This window comes from Capsicum annuum, chromosome 10 (assembly GCF_002878395.1).
Source record: "Capsicum annuum cultivar UCD-10X-F1 chromosome 10, UCD10Xv1.1, whole genome shotgun sequence".
Taxonomy (NCBI): Eukaryota; Viridiplantae; Streptophyta; class Magnoliopsida; order Solanales; family Solanaceae; genus Capsicum; species Capsicum annuum.
The window spans coordinates 219,944,104-219,964,899 of NC_061120.1; the positions used below are offsets into that span (position 1 = coordinate 219,944,104).

The window sequence follows — 20,796 nt, forward strand, 5'->3', positions numbered from 1 at the left end:
CAAATGAAATCCTTTCTAGCATTCCCAATCTAAAAAGATTGATCGTCCATCATAATGACTTAACTAAAAAGAGTTGGGTCAATCGCCCCATTGACATGTCCAGCTTGACAAAACTCGAAGCATTGAAGTGTGTCAGTAATACCTTTTTGTCTTGGACACCTCCGATCTCCATCAAGGAGTCTTTTTTCCCAGCATCACTTAAGAGGTTGACTTTGGCTGGCTGGTTTGGTTTTCCTTGGGAAGATATTTCAACTCTTGGCAAGTTGCCAAATCTCGAAGAGCTCAAACTTAAAGATCGTGCAGCCATTGGTGATGTATGGAGATTGCGTGATGATGACATATTCGAAAGCCTAAAGTTGTTGTTATTTCGCAAAGTACTTCTTGCGAATTGGGTAGCTAGCAGTGATAACTTCCCAAGTCTAAAACGCCTTGTTCTGAAGAAATGCGACAAACTTAAGAAAATTCCAATAGATTTTGGAGAAATCTGTACTTTGGAGACGATTGAATTATATAATTGCAGCACTTCTGCTGAGGATTCTGCAAGAAAGATTGAACAAGAACAAGAGGACATGGGAAACAATTGCCTTAAAGTCTACATCCATTCATAACACTCAATGTAAGTTTTAGATTTCTCTAAAAACAAATAGTTAATGGACAACATCGCACCTGAACTATCACCTTTCTGCGAGTTTACACTGCAGCTATCAACTGATAGTTGAGGTGTGAAACTCATGAAAAAGTGAAGTTCAGATAAGTTTTTGAGCATATCTCAAAAAAAGAAAAAGGCTTCATTAGTCTCATTATTAATTACTCCGTCTTTGCTACATTTTGTGTCCTTAATTAAGGTAATGACTTCTAGAAAACTAGTAAAATTTTGTATTGAGGAATAAACATGTTTAATGCATGTATGTCTTGCAAATTTTTGATTTAGTATTTTGTAAATAAGTTAGAAATGTAAAACTAATATACTGTATTATTACACTTGTATCTCTAACATTATCTATAGCTCTTTTACTCAATATAACCGGTGATAAATGCATGTTGAGGTGTTCAAAGGGCTTGGTTTCAACTTTCAACTTGTCTGTGAAAGGATACAATCAGGATTCATATATATTACAATCAGGATTCATATGGTACATTGGTATCGTTGTTTTCTTGCTTTAATTTTTCGTGTTTAACAGTGTTGCATGATATCTGTTGCTGGATTTAATAATTATTGTGGTTAACATAGTTGCTTGGTATTTGGTGCTGGATTTAGTATTTGTCATTGTTGACAGAGTTGCTTGATATTTGTTTTGGATTTAGTATTTATCGTGGTTGACAGAGTTACTTGGTATCTGATAATTGGATTTAGTATTTGTCGTGGTTGATACAGTTACATGATATCTGTTGCTAGATTTAGTATTTATCGTGGTTGACAGAGTTACGTGATATCTGTTTCTGGATTTATAATTTATCGTGGTTGATAGAGTTACCTGATATCTATTTGCTGGATTTAGTATTTAGCGTGGTTGATAGAGTTACCTGATATCTGTTTGCTGGATTTGTTATTTATCGTGGTTGACAATGTTTCTCGGTATCAGTTTGCTGGATTTAGTATTTATAGTTGTTTGTTTGGCTATTTACCTGTAGTCTAAGTGTTGTGAATGTGTCTTGTAGTTTCTTACTGGTGGTGTTTTGGGGATGTTTGTGATTTTGGATAGGTAGTTCATAGTATTACTCTATGGGTGTCTTGTTTCTTCTTTTATCTAGTGGTGTGTTACCATATTTTTGTTGTTTGTTTTTATGTTCTCTGCTTGGTATACTGTTATTTGTCATGAGTCGAGGGTCTATGGGAAACAACCTCTCTACTTCATTTGAGGTAGTGGTATGCACTGCGTATACTTTACCTTCCCTAGACCATACTAGGTGTGTTGTTTTTGTAGTATTTATCTTGGTTGACAGATTTACCTGATATTTGTCGCTAGATTTACTATTTATCGTGGTTGACAGAGTTACCTGATATATGTTGATGGATTTAGTATTTCGTTATTGACAGAGTTACCTGATATCTGTTGTTGGATTTAGTCGAGGTGCGTGAAAGCTGACCTGGATACCACGGTTATCGAAAACAGATGTATTGTTTAGTTTTAGATGAAAAGGGTAATGAGTAATGATGATTTGGACTCTAACTGAAACGGGTTTGGAACAGATTGGATGTTCGGGGTGTATCTGATTGAGTACACCTTGATTAATTCTGAGTTAGCTTGCGTGCACCTAGACAAATTTGTTGACGGTTATTGAAAAAAGATATACTCCCTCCGTCCATCAATAGTTGTCCACTATTGACTTGACACACAGGTTAAGAAACAATAAATGATAGGGGTAATTTTACCATATCATCCTTTGAACATAATTAGTTCAGTTCTTTGAAAAATGTATTGGGTAATGCCGTAATGGTTGTAATTAATAACTAAGGGTAAAATTGGTAGAAATGGATAGACTATCCATTGGTTTTCCAAACTAGACAAGTAAAGATGGATGAAAGGAATACTGTTTAGTTTTAGATTAAAAGGGTAATGAGTTTTGATGATTTGGATCCTAAATTGAAATGGGTTTGCATCGGATTGAACGTAGAAAACTTGTATAGCTAAGTCGAGGTTTATTAGGTAGAAGGTTAGTAGGGAGGAGTGTGTCAATGCTAGTAGTAGGAGTGTTTTGTCTTGTTGTTCGTACTAGTAGTCGTAGTGCTAGATGTGTAGTTTCAAGTCGTGAAAGCAGCCTCTTACAGAAATGAAAGGTAAACCTGCATACAATAAACAATAAACCCTTGTTGTTCGGCCTTTTCCTAGATCACGCACATAGCAGGAGCTTTAGTGCACCGAGTGCCCCTTTTTTTAACTAGAAAAAATGGAGTATTTAGTTATAGATAAAAAGGGTAATTAGTATTGATGATTTGGATCCTAAGTTGAAATGGGTTTGCGGTGGATTGGATGTAGACAATTTGTATAGTGAATCGAGTTGTATTTGATGGATTTTGCTACTATTTGTTTTTGATAACCGTGATGTTCGGGTTAGCTTGCATGTACTTTGATTAAATTCCACGGATATGTGTCAGCTCCCACTAACAATAGGTACCAAGTACCATACTAGGTGACTCTGTCCACTAAGGCTAGCATACAAATTTTCTTCTTGCTTCAATTTGCTTTAATTTACTTTGGGTTAGCTTGCAGGTACCTCGACTAAATTCCATGAATGTGTTAACTCCCACTAGCAATAGGTACAAGGTACCATATAAGGTGATTCGGTCCATTAAGGCTAGAATACAAGTTTTCTTCTTTCTTCAATTTTCTTTTTTACTTGGAAAAATGGAGTATTTAGTCTTTGAATGAAAGGGGTATTGAATATTGATGATTTAGATCCTAAACAAAATGTGTTTGCAGCGATTGAATGTAGACAATTTGACATTTGTATAACTGAATTGATGTGTATTAGGATAGAAGGTTAGTAGGAAGAGTGCGTATATGCTAGTAGGTGGAATGATTTATCTTTTTGTCTGAACTAGTAGTCGTAGTGCTAGGCGTGTAGTTTCTTGTCCTTGGAATTTTGGTGACACATGTTTCAGGTAGATCAATTGTAGCATTATTTTGCGGCAGTCTTGATACTAATTATTTCTTGTTCTTCTATTAGGTCTTTTTTCTAGACTGTTTTTGTCTTGATCGGGGGGGTCTATCGGAAACCACCTCTCTACCTCACCTCTAAGACAGAGGGACTGTGTACACTCTGCCCTCCCAGACCCGCTTTGTGGGAATACACTAGGTATGTTGTTGTAATCGAGGTATATTTGATGGGATTAGCTGTTTTTTCTTATAACCGTGATGTTCGGGTCAGCTCACATGCGCCTCGACTAATTCCAGGGGATACGTATCACCTCTCACCAGCAATAGGTATCAGGTGAATCTGCCTATCAAGATTAGAATAGATGAGAAAAAATCACCTCGTATTTTGTCTCTGTTGGGATTTGAAGTTGAGGTCTCATGGTGCCCAACCCACTTGACCGCTATTCCACACCCTTGGGTGCAGGTAGACAAGTCATATAGCTGAATCGAGGTGTATTTGATGGAATTAGCTATTTTTAGTAAATGCTTGTTTGAGAGAGACAAATCAAGTAAAAATCCTTCTTTTATTAAGTTTTTAGTATTCAAATTGTTCTTCTAGTTTTTAGTATTCAAATTGTTCCTCATAGAATTCTTAACAGACACTGAATAAATCAAACGTGTAGGTTTATATGGGGATGTATAACTTTTGAAGTGTCAGAAACTTCAGTGTCAACCAAGTTTCAGTTGTTACGTAGTCTGTGCTGTGCTTTTTGCCATCCGAAAACTAACTGAACAAATGTGGTTGTCGATAAATGAGGTGACTGTGCCCTTAGCAATGGCAAAGCCGATATGATCATAGGAGAAACCCTTTTCTTCCCTACACTATGAGTTACAAATTAAAATGGGAAACATGAGAATCATTCATGCTCCACCGTATGACAAAATGAAAGAAAGAGACGGTATATTAATCTTCCATTCTGGAGCTTCCCTATATAATGGGGCTGCATATCATTTGTTCCCCTTCTTAATAGACATGCATAGGTTAATCTTTTGGAAAAATGAACATATTATGGGGTACCACTTCTGTTGCAAAGTGGTTGTTTGGACCTTGAAAATATGACGCTTCCTTGAGGGATGCCTAATAGTTATTCAGCCTCTACATGTTCAAGCACCACTGCTGGTCAATCCATCACTATTCTCTCCTCCTCTTGAGAATTAGCTGCCTCGGTTTCCACTTGGTAGAATTCAGTTTTACTTCGTCATTGGCTACAGAATGCAAAGGTGCACATGCAATTAATGCTTTTCCAAATAAGTAAATAGTGGAAGGTAGTAATTAAAAATTTGTCCTAAATCGGTGTTTGAGTCACAAGGAAAAAGGATATCCAGTTATACTGATATACTTACTTATGCTTGTGTTGATGATGAAATATTGCCATGTATCTTATAAGTAGACATGAAATTGAGCATCTCTTATATATCTTTCTTGTGTTGTTGTTGAAGGATGAAGAGGATAGCCGAGATGAAGGAAGTTGCTAAGATTGTGAGATTTGGATCAGTGACACCAATTTCCGGATCAGATTTTGTGCGGGAGGTTTCCCAAGCTCCAGAAGACATCTGGGTGGTTGTGCTTCTGTATAAGGATGGGTAATTAATGCTTTCATCTCTTCATCAGTGAAGCTGTCTTACATCAATGCTCTTGAGCTTCAAATATTTTTCACCTCTTCATTATTATTTTTCTATTTTAGCTCTATGTCAGTGTTTCTGATAGCATGTTATGCTCTTTATAGGTACTCAGACTGCCAGATACTTTTGCAGTGCTTAGATGAATTGGCCACAAAATACCCTGCAACAAAATTTGTCAAAATTATCTCTACCGATTGCATTCAGAACTATCCTGATTGTAATCTTCCAACTGTTTTGGTATACCACAATGGTGCATTGAAGTCGAATTATGTTGGAGTTCGCAGCTTTGGTCGGAGATGCACACCTGAAGGTATGTTCCTCTTCTTCATAGCGGTTATCTCATTGCTACCCCAACCCTTCTCTTTTTTCTTTTTTGCATGATTTGGTGAAACTGGTGACTTTCTGTGTTGTCGTCCTTTTTCTACTATTTCAAGTGGTAATAATTTGGTGGATTCATTTACAGTGTTGTGCCTGTTCCTATTTACTCCCCGTATGAATATTTTGTATAGGCTGTTCATGCAGATGTTATATGGATGTAGGCTGTTTTGCATGGCCTGTATAATTAGGAAAAAAGGTTTCTTGTTTCTGGGAATCCTCTTAAAGATCTTGTATATTTGTTGTAAAACTTGAGCATGGCCTTTTGCTTACTCTACATGCAAGTAGCCATTAGGTCTCTATATTCCTTGTTTCGTGGGAGTTAGTTCAGTTGCTTCAAGAGGTGGTGCTACTACTGAAATTAGGTCATATCTTCTAAAGTTACTTCAATAGTTTGTTGTGGCTATCAGCGTGTTTCTCATAATAGTATGAGCATTACCTCGCCAGCCATCTTTTATACTAGAATTCAAGGAAACAACATTTACGCCTCAATCCTAAGCTAGTTGACTCATGAATTCTCACTATCCATTTGAAGCTATTTGGATAAGCCTTAATACCAACTAGTCCGTAGTACCTATGTGGATCTTTTGCTTCTGTTGTCTTAACTTTTGCAAATTTCTGCATGGATTCTCGACATAATAGGTCTTCTGAGACAACTTCATTCCATGATATTTTAAGTCTATCTCGTCCTCTTTTTTAATGTTTTCAATCAGTACTGAGCGAGCGGTGCATTTGGAGATCTTTGTATGAATGATCAACCTATCTCAAGGGACGTTCTTTTACTATCCTAGATGTGTGATACTTCACCTTCTCTTGGATGTAGTCATTTTTTATCTTGTGTTATCTTGTATGATCATAAATCTTCATTTCTGCTACACTCTTCTAAAAAGAAATGTCCTCTCTTTCGCAGTTCAGCTATTGCAGACTTGCATGTTCTGCTATTTTTCAATTTACAAATTTCTTGTATTAGTTTCTTTGCAGTGTCTCTACTCTTTACACGTGACTTATATTGATGAGATGAGGTATGCTTTTGGAATGAAATCATAGATCTGAATTTCCTTTACTTCAGGTGTTGCATTGACCCTCTGCCAGTCAGATCCTGTTCTAAACGATGGGCGTAGCAAGAAGGAACAGTCCCGAGAAGCTGTGCTGGAAGGAGTAAGGGAAAGATTTCTCGAGAAGGTTGTGGCACAGCATGAAGACGATGATGGATCTTCTAGTGATTAGTCCTGAAATTATGTTTGCATCTTTTGTGGTTTTGATGAAATATGAATACTTTCTAGTGATACTTCTGATGCACCTCTGTTGTTTCATTTTCGGTTTTCCCTTGCTAAACCACTCCGTAGGTTTCGGATGTGTGAAATATTCTCTAGCTAGGTTTGCTCAATGAAAATGCTTACCGCACCGAGTTATTTTTCCGAAGTTACTTCTTTAAGCGTATTATCTTGGTCTCGATGGCTTCCATCTCATATAGAAGTTCGTGAGAAAGACATTTTACGGTGTGTAACGAAATTCAGTTTGATATGAGTTGAAACAGGTTGCAGTGACATCCACAGTAGTTTGACATTAAGTAGTTACTTGTAAAGTTGCACTCTCTAGCTTTAGCATTCTCATATATTATGGTCCATTGATCTATTTGCTTTATGAACATTGTGGGATTTGGCACTATTGGTTGAGATGCCGCTAATAACCAATTATAAATTTGAATAGAACTGGAAAAAGGGAATTCATTTCATAGAAATTACTCTGCAACATCACTATTAATTTGAAGGATTGGGATAATTTCTGAACAACATCCATCAGATCCCTGTGGAACAACACAAATGCGGATCCAAAATATTGAGTTTATAGATTCTGGAATCTAGAAAAGGCAACTTTACTGGATTTTGGATAAATTACTCGTACATATTAAGTGGATTTCCCATTAGTCCAAAGCAAGTTACTGAGTTCTGCCGAACTCCAGCTCCTCGCCTGTTGAACAAGTCCTCCATTTGTCCATCTATGGGTATTCAAGAATCACACGTATTATCCTTAAAAGTTAGTCTTTGGACCATTTCCTTTTGTCCTAAGCCGGCTAAACTTCTTATTCTTGTCTTGTTTCTGCAAATTATATCATATAGCATTGCAAATGACAGCTAATAGAGTTGTCAAAGTCTTCATAGGTTCTTGGACGGCCCTTCACAACTTTTTCCAAAATAGACACAAATTACTCACCAAAACTCAAAGCACTTTTGCATGCATGAAGTCCTTTCTCTCTTCTATATAAACTAAATCTCTTACCAATCACATTATCTCACATAAAAACTTCTTCCTTCTCTCCAATATTTTCACTTTAGTATTGTTTCACCTAGCTTCTCTTCTTTAGTTCTTCAAATGGCTAAGCAGTTTCTCCTGCTGAATTTGATAGCACTAAGTTTCAGCTGTGTTGTGTTAGCTTTTGAGCCAAGTCCACTGCAAGATTTCTGTGTGGCTGATCCTGCTAGCCCAGGTATTGCAAATAGTAAATCGCAATTACTCCCTCCCTCCGTTATGTGATATTATACAAGTTTAAGAAAGAAACAAAAATTATGAAACCTGTGACCTCACCCGAAGGGCCTGTCTTATGTACCTCGGGAGCCCCGGCTCAAACACACTATAACATTTCTATAGTTATAAAAGCTTCTTATAAAGGGTAAAAGAATGTGAAGTTAATCATTTCCAAATTCAGAACTGTGCCATTTTTTTTTTTGGAACTAACTAAAAAGAGAAGCGTGTCACATAAACGGAAACAAAGCTGAGTGAGTATTATATAAGCACTTGAAGATCAATGATTTGATGAATTTTCTCACTTAATATTTTTTTTTGTTGTTTCAGTTAAGGTAAATGGTTTAGCTTGCAAAGATCCTAAGTCAGTTACAGCAGAGGATTTTTACTTCAGCGGCCTGCATTTGGCAGGAAACACATCAAACACTTTTGGCTCTAAGGTCACTGCTGTTAATGTAGCTCAAGTTCCAGGACTGAACACTCTTGGTATCTCATTGGCTCGCGTCGACTATGCGCCGTGGGGAATTAACCCTCCACACACTCATCCAAGAGCTACTGAAATACTCACAGTCCTTGCAGGTTCTCTTCAAGTTGGTTTTGTAACTTCAAATCCTGAAAATCGCCTTATTACTAAGGTCCTCAAAAAAGGCGATGTGTTTGTTTTTCCAATTGGACTTGTTCACTACCAACGCAATGTGGGATATGGAAATGCTGTTGCTATTGCTGCTTTGAGTAGCCAGAATCCTGGTGTTATAAGTATTGCTAATGCAGTTTTCGGATCAGAACCAGCTATCGAAACAGATATTCTTGCCAAGGCTTTTCAAGTTGATGAAAGCGTAGCCTCTTTGATACAATCAAAATTTTAAGCAGCGCGCGTTTACTTCATTTGTTTTGTGTGTGATGATAATTGGTGTGAGATGTATATTTGTTTACTTTGTGATGATTTAATTATTCTAAATTTCTTATGATGTATATGCTTTAATATATTCATTCTTGGCTTAATTTCTTGGAAGTTAAAAAGTGTATTGGTATGTGAAAGGCCCAAAATTTTGAGATGTGATGATCAACTAGGAAAGGTAGATACAATGCAAGTAATGATACTTCTAAGGAACTATAATATGTTTTGAGTTTCTCGAACCTATCAAATATTAAGAACCGAATCTCTGTGAGCTATACACCGATTTGACCCGAAAACGCCCCGTTTACACTGTTTCGCCCGTTTGACCACCCAAATGGCCCCGCCCACACAAACGGACAACACTAGGCCGCTCCCCAGCCTCCCTGGCACGCCCCGATCGATTTTCGGCCCATAACACTCCCAGACCCAGGCCTCACCCCTGGAACCATGGGCTAATAGCACACCGATTTGGCCAAAAAATGCACCGTTTCCACCATTTCGCCCGTATGACCACCTAAATGGCCCTGCCCACAAAAACGAACAACACTAGGTCGCTCCCCAACCTCCCTGGCACGCCCCAGTCAGTTTTTAGTCCACAGAACGCCCGGACCCTGGGCCCACCCCCAGAACCGTGGGTTATAGCACACTCAGTTTGCCCGAAAATGCCTTGTTTGCACCGTTTCGCTCGTTTGACCACCCAAATGGCTTCGCCGACAGAAACGGACAACACTAGGCCGCTCCCCAGCCTCTTTGGTACGTCTTAATCAATTTTTGACCCACCGCACGCTCAGATCCCTGGCCCACTCCCGGAACTATGGGCTATGACACACTATTTGGCTCAAAAATGCCCCGTTTGCATTGTTTCACCCGTTTGACCACCCAAATGGCCTCGCCCACACAAACGAACAACACAAGGCCGCTCCCCAGCCTCTCTGACATGCCCCGATCGATATTCGGCCCACAGCACGCACGAACCCCGGACTCACCCCCAGAACTGTGCGCTATAACACACTGATTTGGCCTGAAAATGCCTCATTCGCACTGTTTCGCCCGTTTGACCACCTAAATGGCCCTGCCTGCACAAACAGACAACACTAGGTTGTTCTTCAGCCTCCCTTGCACGCCTGGTTTGATTTTCGACCCACAATATGCCCGGATCCCGGGCCCACCCCCGAAATTGTAGGCAATAGCACACTTATTGGGCCCAAAAATGCCCCGTTTGCATTGTTTCGCCCGTTTGACCACCCAAATGGCCCCTCACACACAAACGAACAACACTAGGCTGCTTTCCAGCCTTCCTGGCACGCCTCGATTGATTTTTAGCCTACAACACGCCCGGATCCTGGGCCCACCCCCAGAACCATGGGCTATAGCACACCGATTTAGCCCGAAAATGCTTCATTTGCACTATTTCACCTATTTGACCACCCAAATGGACCCGCCCAAACAAAAAGACAACAATAGGCCGCTCCTCAGCCTCCCTGGCACGCTCCGATCTATTTTTGGCCTACAGCACGCCCGAGCCTCGGGCCCACCTATGGAATTGTGGGTTATAGCACATCGATATGGCCCGAAAATGCCCTGTTTGCATCGTTTTGCCCATTTGACCAACCAAATAGCCCCACCCATACAAATGGACAACAATAGGCCACTCCCCATCTTCCCTAACACGCCCTGATCGAATTTCGGCCCACAGTACGACTAAACCCTGGGCCCACCCTCAAAACCGTGGGGTATAACACTCCGATTTGGCCCAAAAAAGCCCCGTTTGCACCATTTCTCCCGTTTGACCACTCAAACCGCCCCAAAAGACATGATGACACATACTAGGTCGCTCCCCAACGGGCCTGGGGCAGCCCGATCGATTTTCGACCAAAATTATGCCCGTACCTTGGGCCCACCCCAAAAACTGTGGGCTATAACACACCGAATTGGTCCGAAAATGGCTCATTCACGTTGTTTCCCCCGTTTGACCACCCAAAAAGTCACAATGGCCCGCACTAGGCTGCTCCCCAGCCTGCCTAGGGCAGCTCGATCGATTTTTGACCAAAATCATGCCCGGAACCCAGGCCGACCCCAAAAACCGTGGGTTATAGTACATCGAATTGGATCGAAAATGGCCAGTTCGTGTTGTTTCTCCCGTTTAACCACCCAAACCGCCAAAAAAACCACAATGGCCCACACTAGGGCGCTCCTCAGCCTGCCTGGGGCAGTCCGATCAATTTTCAGCCAAAATCACTCTCGATCCCCAGGACCACCCCAAAAACCGTAGGGCATAGCACACTGACTTGGACTAAAAATGACCCATTCACGCCGTTTCACCCGTTTGACCACCCAAACTGCCCATAAAACCATAATGGCCCACACAAGATCGCTCTTTAACCTGCCTGGGGAAGGCCGATCGATTTTAACAAAACTCACGCTCGGGCCCACCCCAAAAGCCGTGGACAATAGCACATTGAATTAGCTCGAAAATGGCCCGTTCACGCCGTTTTGCCTTTTTGACCGCCCAAACTGCCCAAAAAACAACAATGGCCCATACAAGGCAGCTCCCCAACCTGCCTGGTCAGCCCGATTGATTTTCGGCCAAATTCATGCTCGAAACCCAGGCCCACCCCAAAAACCATTGGCTATAACACATCAAATTGGCCCAAAAATGGCTCGTTCACGCCGTTTCGCCCATTCGACCACCCAGAAAACAACAATGACCCACACTAGGCCGCTTCCCAGCTTTCCTGGTGCAGCTCGATCGATTTTTGATTAAAATCACGCCCGGATCCCAAGCCCACCCCAAAAACCATAGCCTATAGCTCACCGAGTTGGCTCGAAAATGGCCCATTTGAGTCGTTACGCCCGTTTGACCACCTAAAAAACCACAATGGCCCATACTAAGCCACTCCCTAATATGCCTAGGGCAGCCTGGTCGATTTTTAGCCAGAATCACCCCCGGAACCCGGGCTTACTACAAAAACCGTGGGCTATAGCACACTGAATTGGCACAAAAATGGCCCCTTCGTGCTATTTCGCTCGTTTGACTACCAAAACCGCCCAAAAAACCACAATGGCGCACATGAGGCAGCTCCCCAGCCTGGTCAATTTTTGGTAAAAATCAAGCCCAAACCTCGGCCCCACACCAAAAACCTGCACTATAGCACACCGAATTGGCCTAAAATCTGCCCGTTCGCGCCGTTTCGCCCGTTTGAAACCCAAAAAATCCCAAAAAACCACAATGGTCCATAGTAGGCCTCTACCACGAATACCTGGGGAAGTCCGATCGATTTTCAGCCAAAATCACTCTTGGACCTGGGCCCACTCCAAAAACTGTGGGCTATAACACACTGAATTAGCCTGAAAATAGCCCGTTTGCATCGTTTCACTTGTTTGACCACCCAAACCATCCAAAAAACCATAATGGCCCACACTAGGAAGCTCCCCAGCCTGCCTGGGGTAGCCTGGTCGATTTTTAGCCAAAATCACTCTTGGACCTGGGGCCACCCCAAAAACCGTGGGCTATAACACACCGAATTGGCCCAAAAATGGCTCGTTTGAGCCGTTTCGACCATTTGACCACCTAAATCGCCCCAAAAACCGCAATGGTCCATACTAGACCGCTCGTCTGGGCCCTGGGCAGCCCGATCAATTTTTGGTCAAAATCATGCCCGGACCCCGGGTACACCCTAAAAACTGTGGGCTATACCACACTGAGTTGGACCAAAAATGGCCCGTTCGTGTCGTTTGGCCTGTTTGACCACCCAAACTGTCCAAAAAACCATAATGGCCCATATTAGGCCGCTCCCAGCCTGCCTAGGGCAGCCCAATAAATTTTTCGCCAAAATCACGCCCGGTCTCCAGGCCCACCCCAAAAACCGTGGGCTATAGCTCGCTAAATTTGCCCTAAAATGGCCCGTTAGTGCCGTTTTGCCTGTTTAACCACCCAAACCGCCTAGAAAACCATAATGGTCCACACTAGGCCACTCCTCAGCCTTCCTGGGGAAACTCGATCGATTTTCATCCAAAATCACACCTGGAACTAGGCCCACCCCAAAAATTGTGGGCTATAGCGCATAGAATTGGCCCTAAAATGGTCCGTTTGAGCCGTTTTGCCCGTTTGGCCACCCAAATCGCCCAAAAAACCACAATGGCCCATACTAGGCTGATCCCCAGCCTGCCTGGGCAGCCCGGATGATTTTCAGCCAAATTCATGCCCAGAACCTAGGCCCACCCCAAAAACTGTAGGCTAGCATATCGAATTGGCATAAAAATGGCTAGTTTGTGCTGTTTCGCCTGTTTGACCACCCAAACTACCCAGAAAACCACAATGGCCCATACTAGGCCGCTCCCCAGCTTACATGGGGAAGCCCGATCGATTTTCGATCAAAGTCACCCCCGGACCCTGGGCCTACCCCAAAAACCATGGGCTATAGCTCACGGAATTGGCCCGAAAATGACGTGTTTGAGCCGTTATTCCCATTTGACCACCCAAACCTCCAAAAAAAACCACAATAGCCCATACTAGGCTTCTCCCGAGCTTGCTTGGGGCCGGTCGATTTTTGGCCAAAATCATACCATACTCCTGGCCTACTTCGAAAATCATGAGCTATAACATACCAAATTGGCACAAAAATGGCCCATCCGTGCTGTTTCGCCTGTTTGACTACCAAAGACGCCCAAAAAGCCACAATGGCCCACACGAGGGAGCTCCACAGCCTGCTTGGGGCAGCCTGGTCAATTTTCGGCCAAAATCAATCCCGGACCCCAAGCCCACACCAAAAACTGTGGACTATAGCACACCGAATTGGCCTAAAATCTGCCCGTTCATGCCGTTTTTCCTATTTGACAACCAAAACAGCCTAAAAAACCACAATGGCCCAAACTAAGTTACTCTCCAGCTTGCCTAGGGCAGCCCGATTGATCTTCAACCAAAATCACGCTTGTACCCTGGGCCCACCCTAAAAATTGTGGGCTATAGCACATCAAATTTTCCCCAAAATGGCCCGTTCAAGTCGTTTTGCTCGTTTGACCACCCAAACATTCCAAAAAATTGCAATGGCCCATACTAGGCTGCTCCCTAGACTGCCTGGGCCCTAAGGCAATCCGGTAGATTTTCAGCCAAAATCACGCCTGGTCCCCAGGCCCACCCCAAAAATCGTGGGCTATAGCATACTGAATTTGCCAAATATTAGTCCGTTCGTATTGTTTCGCCCATTTACAGAAAAGCACAATGGCCCATACTTGGCCGCTCCTCATTCTGCCTGGAGAAGCTCAATCGATTTTCGGCTAAAATCACCCACGAAATTAGGCCCACCCCAAAAATCGTGGGCTATAGCACACAGAATTGGCCCAAAAATGGCCTGTTCGCGCCGTTTTGCCACCTAAACCGCCTAAAAAACCAAAATCACCTCAAACTGGCATGCCCTCTAGCCTGCCTGGGGAGCCTGAATGATTTTTGGCCAAATTCATGCCCAAAACCCAGGCCCACCCTAAAAATCGTAGGCTATAACACACCGAATTGGCCCGAAAATGGCCCGTTCGCGTCGTTTCGCCTGTTTGACCACCTAAACCACTTAGAAAACCATAAAGGCCCACACTAAGCCGCACCCCAGCTTGCCTAGGGTAGCTTGATTGATTTTCAATCAAAATCACGCCCGGACCCCGGGTCTACCCCCAAAAACATGGGCTATAGCTCACAGAATTGGCCTAAAAATGGCTCGTTTGAGCCGTTACGCCCGTTTGACCACCCAAACTGCCTAAAAAACCACAATGGTCCATACTAGGCCGCGCTCCAGCTTCCTTGGGGCAACCGGTCGATTTTTGGCTAAAATCATTCTCGAACCCCAAGCGTACTCCGAAAACTATGGGCTATAGCATACCAAATTGGCACAAAAATGGCCCGTTTGTGTTGTTTCGTCCGTTTGACTACAAAAATAGCTCAAAAAATCACAATGGCCCACACGAGGCAGCTCCCTAGCCTGCTTGGGGTAGCCTAGTCGATTTTTGGCCAAAATCACGCTCGAAATCTAGGCCCACACCAAAAGGTATGGGCTATAACACACCACATTGGCCCAAAATCTGCTCGTTCTCGTTGTTTTGCCCATTTGACAACCAAAAACGGCCCAAAAAACAACAATGGCCCAAACTAGGTCGCTTCCCAACCTGCCTGGGGCAGCCCGATTAATTTTTAGCTAAAATCACGCCTGGATCCCGGGCCCATCTTAAAAATCGTGGGCTATAGCACACCTAATTGGCCCAAAAATGGCCAGTTCATGTCATTTCGCTCGTTTGACCACCAAACAGCCCAAAAAACTGCAAAGGCCCACACTAGGCCGCTTCTTAACCTGCCTAGGCCCTGGGGCAACTCGGTTAATTTTTGGCCAAAATCATGCTCGAAGCTCGGGCCCACCTTCAAAACTGTGGGTTATAGCACACCGAATCGGTCTGAAAATGGCTCGTTCGTGTCTTTTGCCCATTGACCACCCTAACCGCCCAAAAAACCATAATGGCCCGCACTAAGCCGCTCCCCAGCCTGCTTGGGGCAGCCCGATCGATTTTCAACCAAAATCATGCCCGGTCCCTGGGCCCACCCAAAAACCCGTGGGCTATAGCACACCAAATTGACTTGAAAATGGCCTGTTCGCTCCATTTAGCCTGTTTGACAACCAAAATCACACAGAAAAACACAATGACCCATACTAAGCTGTTCCCCAGCCTGCCTGGGACAACCCGATCGATTATCGGCCAAAATCACTCCCAAAACTCAAGCCCACCCCAAAAATCGTGGGCTACAGCACACCGATTTGGCCCAAAAATGGCCCATTCGCGTCGTTTTGCCCTTTTGACCACCTAAATAACCTAAAAACCACAATGGCCTCACTAGGCCACTCCTCAGCTTACCTTGGGCTGCCTGATTGATTTTTGGCGAAAATCACGCCCAGACCCTGGGCCCACCCCAAAATCCATGGGCTATAGCACACCAAATTGGCTCGAAAATGGCCCGTTTGCTTCATTTCGCCTGTTTGACCATCCAAACCGCTCAAAAAACCAGAATGGCCCATACTAGGTTGCGCCCTAGCCTTCCTGGGGCAGTCTAGTCAATTTTCAGCCAAAATCACGCCCAAACCGTGAGCCCACCCTAAAAATCATGGGCTATAACACATCAAATTAGCCAAAAATAGCCCGTTTGCTTCGTTTCTCCCGTTTGACCACCCAAACCGCCCAAAAAACCATAATGGCCCACACTAGGCCACTCCCCAATCTGCCTAGGGCAGCCCGGTCGATTTTCAGACAAAATCACACCAGGACCCCAGGGCCACACCGAAAATCATGGGCTATAACATACCGAATTAGCCCAAAAATGGCCGTTCACGTCGTTTCGCCCGTTTGACCACCTAAATCGCTAAAAAAACAAAATGACCCATAGTAGGAAGCTCCCCACCCTACCTAAAGCAGCCCAGCTAATTTTTGGCCAAAATCATGCCCGAACCCCAGGCCCACCCCAAAAATCATGGGCTATGGCACATCGACTTGGCTCATAAATAGCCCGTTCGCACTGTTTCGCCCGTTTGACCAACCAAATCGATAGAAAACCACAATAGCACACACTACGCTGCTCTCTAGCCTGCCTGGGGTAGTTTGATTGATTTTTGGCATAAATTACACCCGGACCCTAGGCCCACCCCAAAAATCGTGGGCTATAACATATCAAATTGGCCCAAAAATGGCCCGTTTCGCCTGTTTGACCACCCAAACCGCCCAAAAAACTATAATGGCCCACACTAGGCTGTTCCCCAGCCTGCCCGGGGTAGCCTGGTTGACTTTTGGCCAAAATCACTCCTGGACCCCGAGACCACCCTAAAAATCATGGGCTATAGCACACCGAATTGGCCCGAAAATAGCCTGTTGGCATGGTTTCGCTCGTTTGACCACCCAAACCATCCAAAAAATAACTATGACCAACACTAGGCCTCTCCCCAACTTGCCTAGGAAAACCCAGTCAATTTTCAACCCAAATCACACTCGAACCCCGAGACCCATAGGCTATAGCACACTGAATTCGCCCGTTTGACCACCCAAACTGCCCCAAAAAATCATAAAGGCCCACACTAGGCCAATCCGTAGCCTATCTGGGGAATGTCGATAAATTTTTTACCAAAATTACGTCCAGTCCCTGAGCCTACCCTGAAAACCGTAGGCTATAGTACACCGAAGGCTCGAAAATGGCCTGTGCGTGCCATTTCGCCAGTTAGACTACCCAAACCGCCCATAAAATAGAAATGGACCAGACTAGGCCGCTCCCCAACTTGCCTAGGGAAGCCCGATCGATTTTCACCAAAAATAACGCACGGACCCTGGACCTACCCTAAAAATCGTGGGCGATAGCACATTAAATTAACCAAAAAATTGCTCGTTCACGCCGTTTCACCTGTTTGACCACCCAAACCGCCCATAAAACCATAATGGCCAACACTTAGATACTCTCCAGCCTGTCTAGGGCAGCCCGATCGATGTTCGACCAAAATCACGCCCGAACCTCGGGCCCACCCCAAAAACTGTGGGTTGTGTAGCACATCGAATTAGCCCAAAAATAGACCATTCACGTTGTTTCGCCCGTTTGACCATCCAAATCACCCAAAAAACCACAATGACCCACACTAGGATGCTCCCAAGCCTGCCTAAGGCTGCCTGCTCGATTTTTAGGAAAAATCACATCCGTATCCCGATCCCACCCCAAAAACTGTAGGCCATAGCATGTTGAATTGGCTTAAAAATTGCCCGTTCGTGCCGTTTGACCACCCCAACCGTCCAAAAAACCATAATGACCCACACTAGGTCATTTCCCAGCTTGCCTGGGGCAGGCCAAAATCACGCTCTGACCCTACGCCCACCCTGAAAACCGTGGGCTATAGCACACCGAATTGGCTTGAAAATGGCGCTTTCGCGCCGTTACGCCTGTTTGACCACCTAAATTGCGCAAAAAACCACAATAGCCCACACTAAGCCGCTCCCCAGCCTGCTTGGGGTAGTCGGGTTGATTTTTGACTGAAATCACATCCGAACCCTGGGCTCACCTTAAAAACCGTGGGCTTTAGCACATCGAATTGGCCAAAAAATAGCCCGTTTATGTCGTTTTGTCCGTTTGACCATCCAAACCGCCTAAAAACTACAATAGCCCACACTAGGTTAATTCCCAGCCTGCTTGGGGCAGCACGATCGATTTTAGGCTAAAATCACGCCCAGACCCCGGGTCCACCCTAAAAACCATGGGCTATATAGCACACCAAATTAGCCCAAAAAAGGTACGTTCGCGCCGTTTCGCTTGTTTGACCACCCAAAAAGACACAATGGCTCACACTAGGCCACTCCTCAGCCTGCTTGGGGCAGCCCAATCGATTTTTAGCCAAAATCACGTTCGGACCCCGAGATCACCCCGAAAACCATGGTCTATAGCTCACCAAATTGGACCATTCGCATCGTTTTGCCCATTTGACCACCCAAATCATCGTAAAAACAATAATGGCCCACACTAGTTCGTTCCCCAGCCTGCTCGAGATAGCTTGGTCGATGTTTGGCCAAAATCACACTCAAAACCTAGGCCCACCCCAAAAAGCGTAGGCTATATCACACTGAATTGGCTAAAAAATGGCCCGTTCGTTCCATTTCGCCCGTTTAACCATCCAAACCGCCCAAAAAAACACAATGGCGCAGACTAGGCCGCTTCCCAGTTTGCCGGGGTAGCCTAGTCAATTTTTGGCTAAAATCACATTGGGACCCCGAACCCACCCTAAAAACCGTGGCTATAGCACACTGAATTGTCCTGAAAATGGATCGTTCATGCTCTTTCGCCCACCTGACTACCCTAACCGCCCAAAAAACCACAATGGCCTGCATGAAGTAGCTCCCCATCTAGCCTAGGGTAGCCTGGTCGATTTTTTGGCAAAAATCACGCCCGTACACCAGGCCTACCCCAAAAACCATGGGCTATAACACACCGAATTGGCCAAAAAATGGCCCGTTCGCGCCACTCAAGCAGCCCAAAACACTATAATGGCCCATACTAGGGAGCTCCCTAGCCTGCCTTGGACAAACTGGTCAATTTTAGGCCAAAATCATGCCCGAACCCCGAGCCCACCCCAAAAACCGTGGGCTACGGCACACCGACTTGGCCCAAAAATGGTCCGTTCACACCGTTTCGCCCATTCGACCACCCAAATCACACAAAAAGCCATAATGGCCCACACTAAGCTGCTCCCTAGCCTGCCTGGGGCAGTCAATTCAATTTTTGAATAAAATCACACCCGGACCCTAGGCCCACTCAAAAAACCATAGGCTATAACACACAAAATTGGCCCAAAAATGGCCCGTTTGCACCGTTTTGCCCGTTTGACCACCTAAACCGCCCAGAAAACCAAAATGACCCACATTAGGCAGCTCCCCAGCCTTCCTGGGACAACCTGGTCTATTTTTAGCCAAAATCACAACCGAAACCTAGGCCCACTCCCGAAATCGTGGGTGTTAGAACACCAAATAGGCCCCAAAATAGCCCGTTCGCAATGTTTCACCCATTTGACCGCCCAAAAAACCACAATGGTCCACACTTGGCCACTCCCCAGCCTGTTAGGAGTAACTCGATTGATTTTCGGCCAAAATCACGTCCGGACCTCGAGCCTACCCCAAAAAACGTGGGCAATAGCACACCAAATTGGCCTAAAAATGGCCCGTTCACATCGATTCGCCCGTTTGACCACCCAAACTGCCAAAAAACTACAATGGTTCACACTAGGCCGCTCCCCTGCCTGCCTGGGGCAGCCCGATTGATTTTTAACCAAAATAATGCTCGGACCCCGGGACCACCCCAAAAATCGTGGGCTATAGCACACCGAATTAGCTCAAAAATAGCCCGTTCGCATCGTTTCGCCCGTTTGACTACCCAAACCTCCCAGAAAACTACAATGGCCCACTCTAGGCAGCTCGTCAGCCTGCCTAGGGCAGCCCAATTGATTTTGATCAAAATCACGCATGGACCCTGGGCTCACCCTGAAAATCGTAGGCTATAGCACACCGAATTGACCCGAAAATAGCCCATTCACGCCGTTTCACTCGTTTGACCACCCAAACTGCCCAAAAAATGATAATTGACCATACTAGGCCGCTCCCTAGCATGCCAGGGAAAGCCCGATTGATTTTTGACCAAAATCACGCACGAACCCTGGGCCTACCCTAAAAACCATGGGCTATAGCACACCAAATTGGCCCAAAAATGGATAGTTCGCGCCGTTTTTCCCGTTTGACCACCCAAACTGCCCAAAAAACCATAATGGCCCATACTAGGCCGCTCTCAGTATGCCTTGGGCAGCTTGGTTGATTTTTGGCCAAAATCATGCCCAGACTCAGGGGCCCACCCTAAAAATCGTGGGATATAGCACACCTAATTGGTTAAAAAATGGCACATTCCCACAATTTCTCCTGTTTGACAACCAAAACTGCCCAAAAAACCATAATGGCCCATACTAGGCCATTTCCCAATCTGCTTGGGGCTGCCCGGTCGGTTTCTACTAAAATCACGCTCGAACCCCGAACTCACCCCAAAAGTTGTGGGCAATAGCACACCAAATTAGTTTGAAAATGGGTAATTCACATCGTTTTACCTGTTTGACCACCCAAACTTCCCAAAAAACCATAATAACCTACACTAGGCTACTCCACAGCCTTCCTGAGGATGCCAGGTCAATTTTTGAAAAAAAA

At 44.5% G+C, this 20,796-nt stretch overlaps 2 protein-coding genes across 2 annotated transcripts in view; both read left to right on the forward strand.

The window, feature by feature from the left end:
* The window catches only part of LOC107843953 (phosducin-like protein 3), a 10,833-nt gene extending 3,775 nt beyond the window's left edge, over positions 1-7,058 (forward strand). The window contains exons 2-4 of the mRNA XM_016688398.2: positions 5,079-5,222; positions 5,366-5,571; positions 6,706-7,058. Coding sequence (XP_016543884.1) covers positions 5,079-5,222; positions 5,366-5,571; positions 6,706-6,863 — 508 coding nt within the window. The 3' untranslated portion in view covers positions 6,864-7,058. The remainder of the gene's footprint in view (positions 1-5,078; positions 5,223-5,365; positions 5,572-6,705) is intronic.
* A 239-nt stretch (positions 7,059-7,297) lies between these two features.
* LOC107843954 (putative germin-like protein 2-1) lies at positions 7,298-9,131 on the forward strand. The gene is made up of 2 exons (XM_016688399.2): positions 7,298-8,124; positions 8,490-9,131. Exons 1-2 carry the CDS (start codon positions 8,010-8,012, stop codon positions 9,023-9,025), a joined length of 651 nt encoding a protein of 216 aa, XP_016543885.2. The 5' UTR covers positions 7,298-8,009; the 3' UTR covers positions 9,026-9,131.
* Positions 9,132-20,796: the final 11,665 nt, after the last annotated feature.

Excerpts from the sequence above, each read along its gene's own strand:
- LOC107843954 (XM_016688399.2), top strand. The coding sequence starts at position 8,010 with ATGGCTAAGCAGTTTCTCCTGCTGAATTTGATAGCACTAAGTTTCAGC. Across the intron at positions 8,125-8,489 it reads GGCTGATCCTGCTAGCCCAG|TTAAGGTAAATGGTTTAGCT; the intron begins GTATTGCAAATA and ends TTGTTGTTTCAG.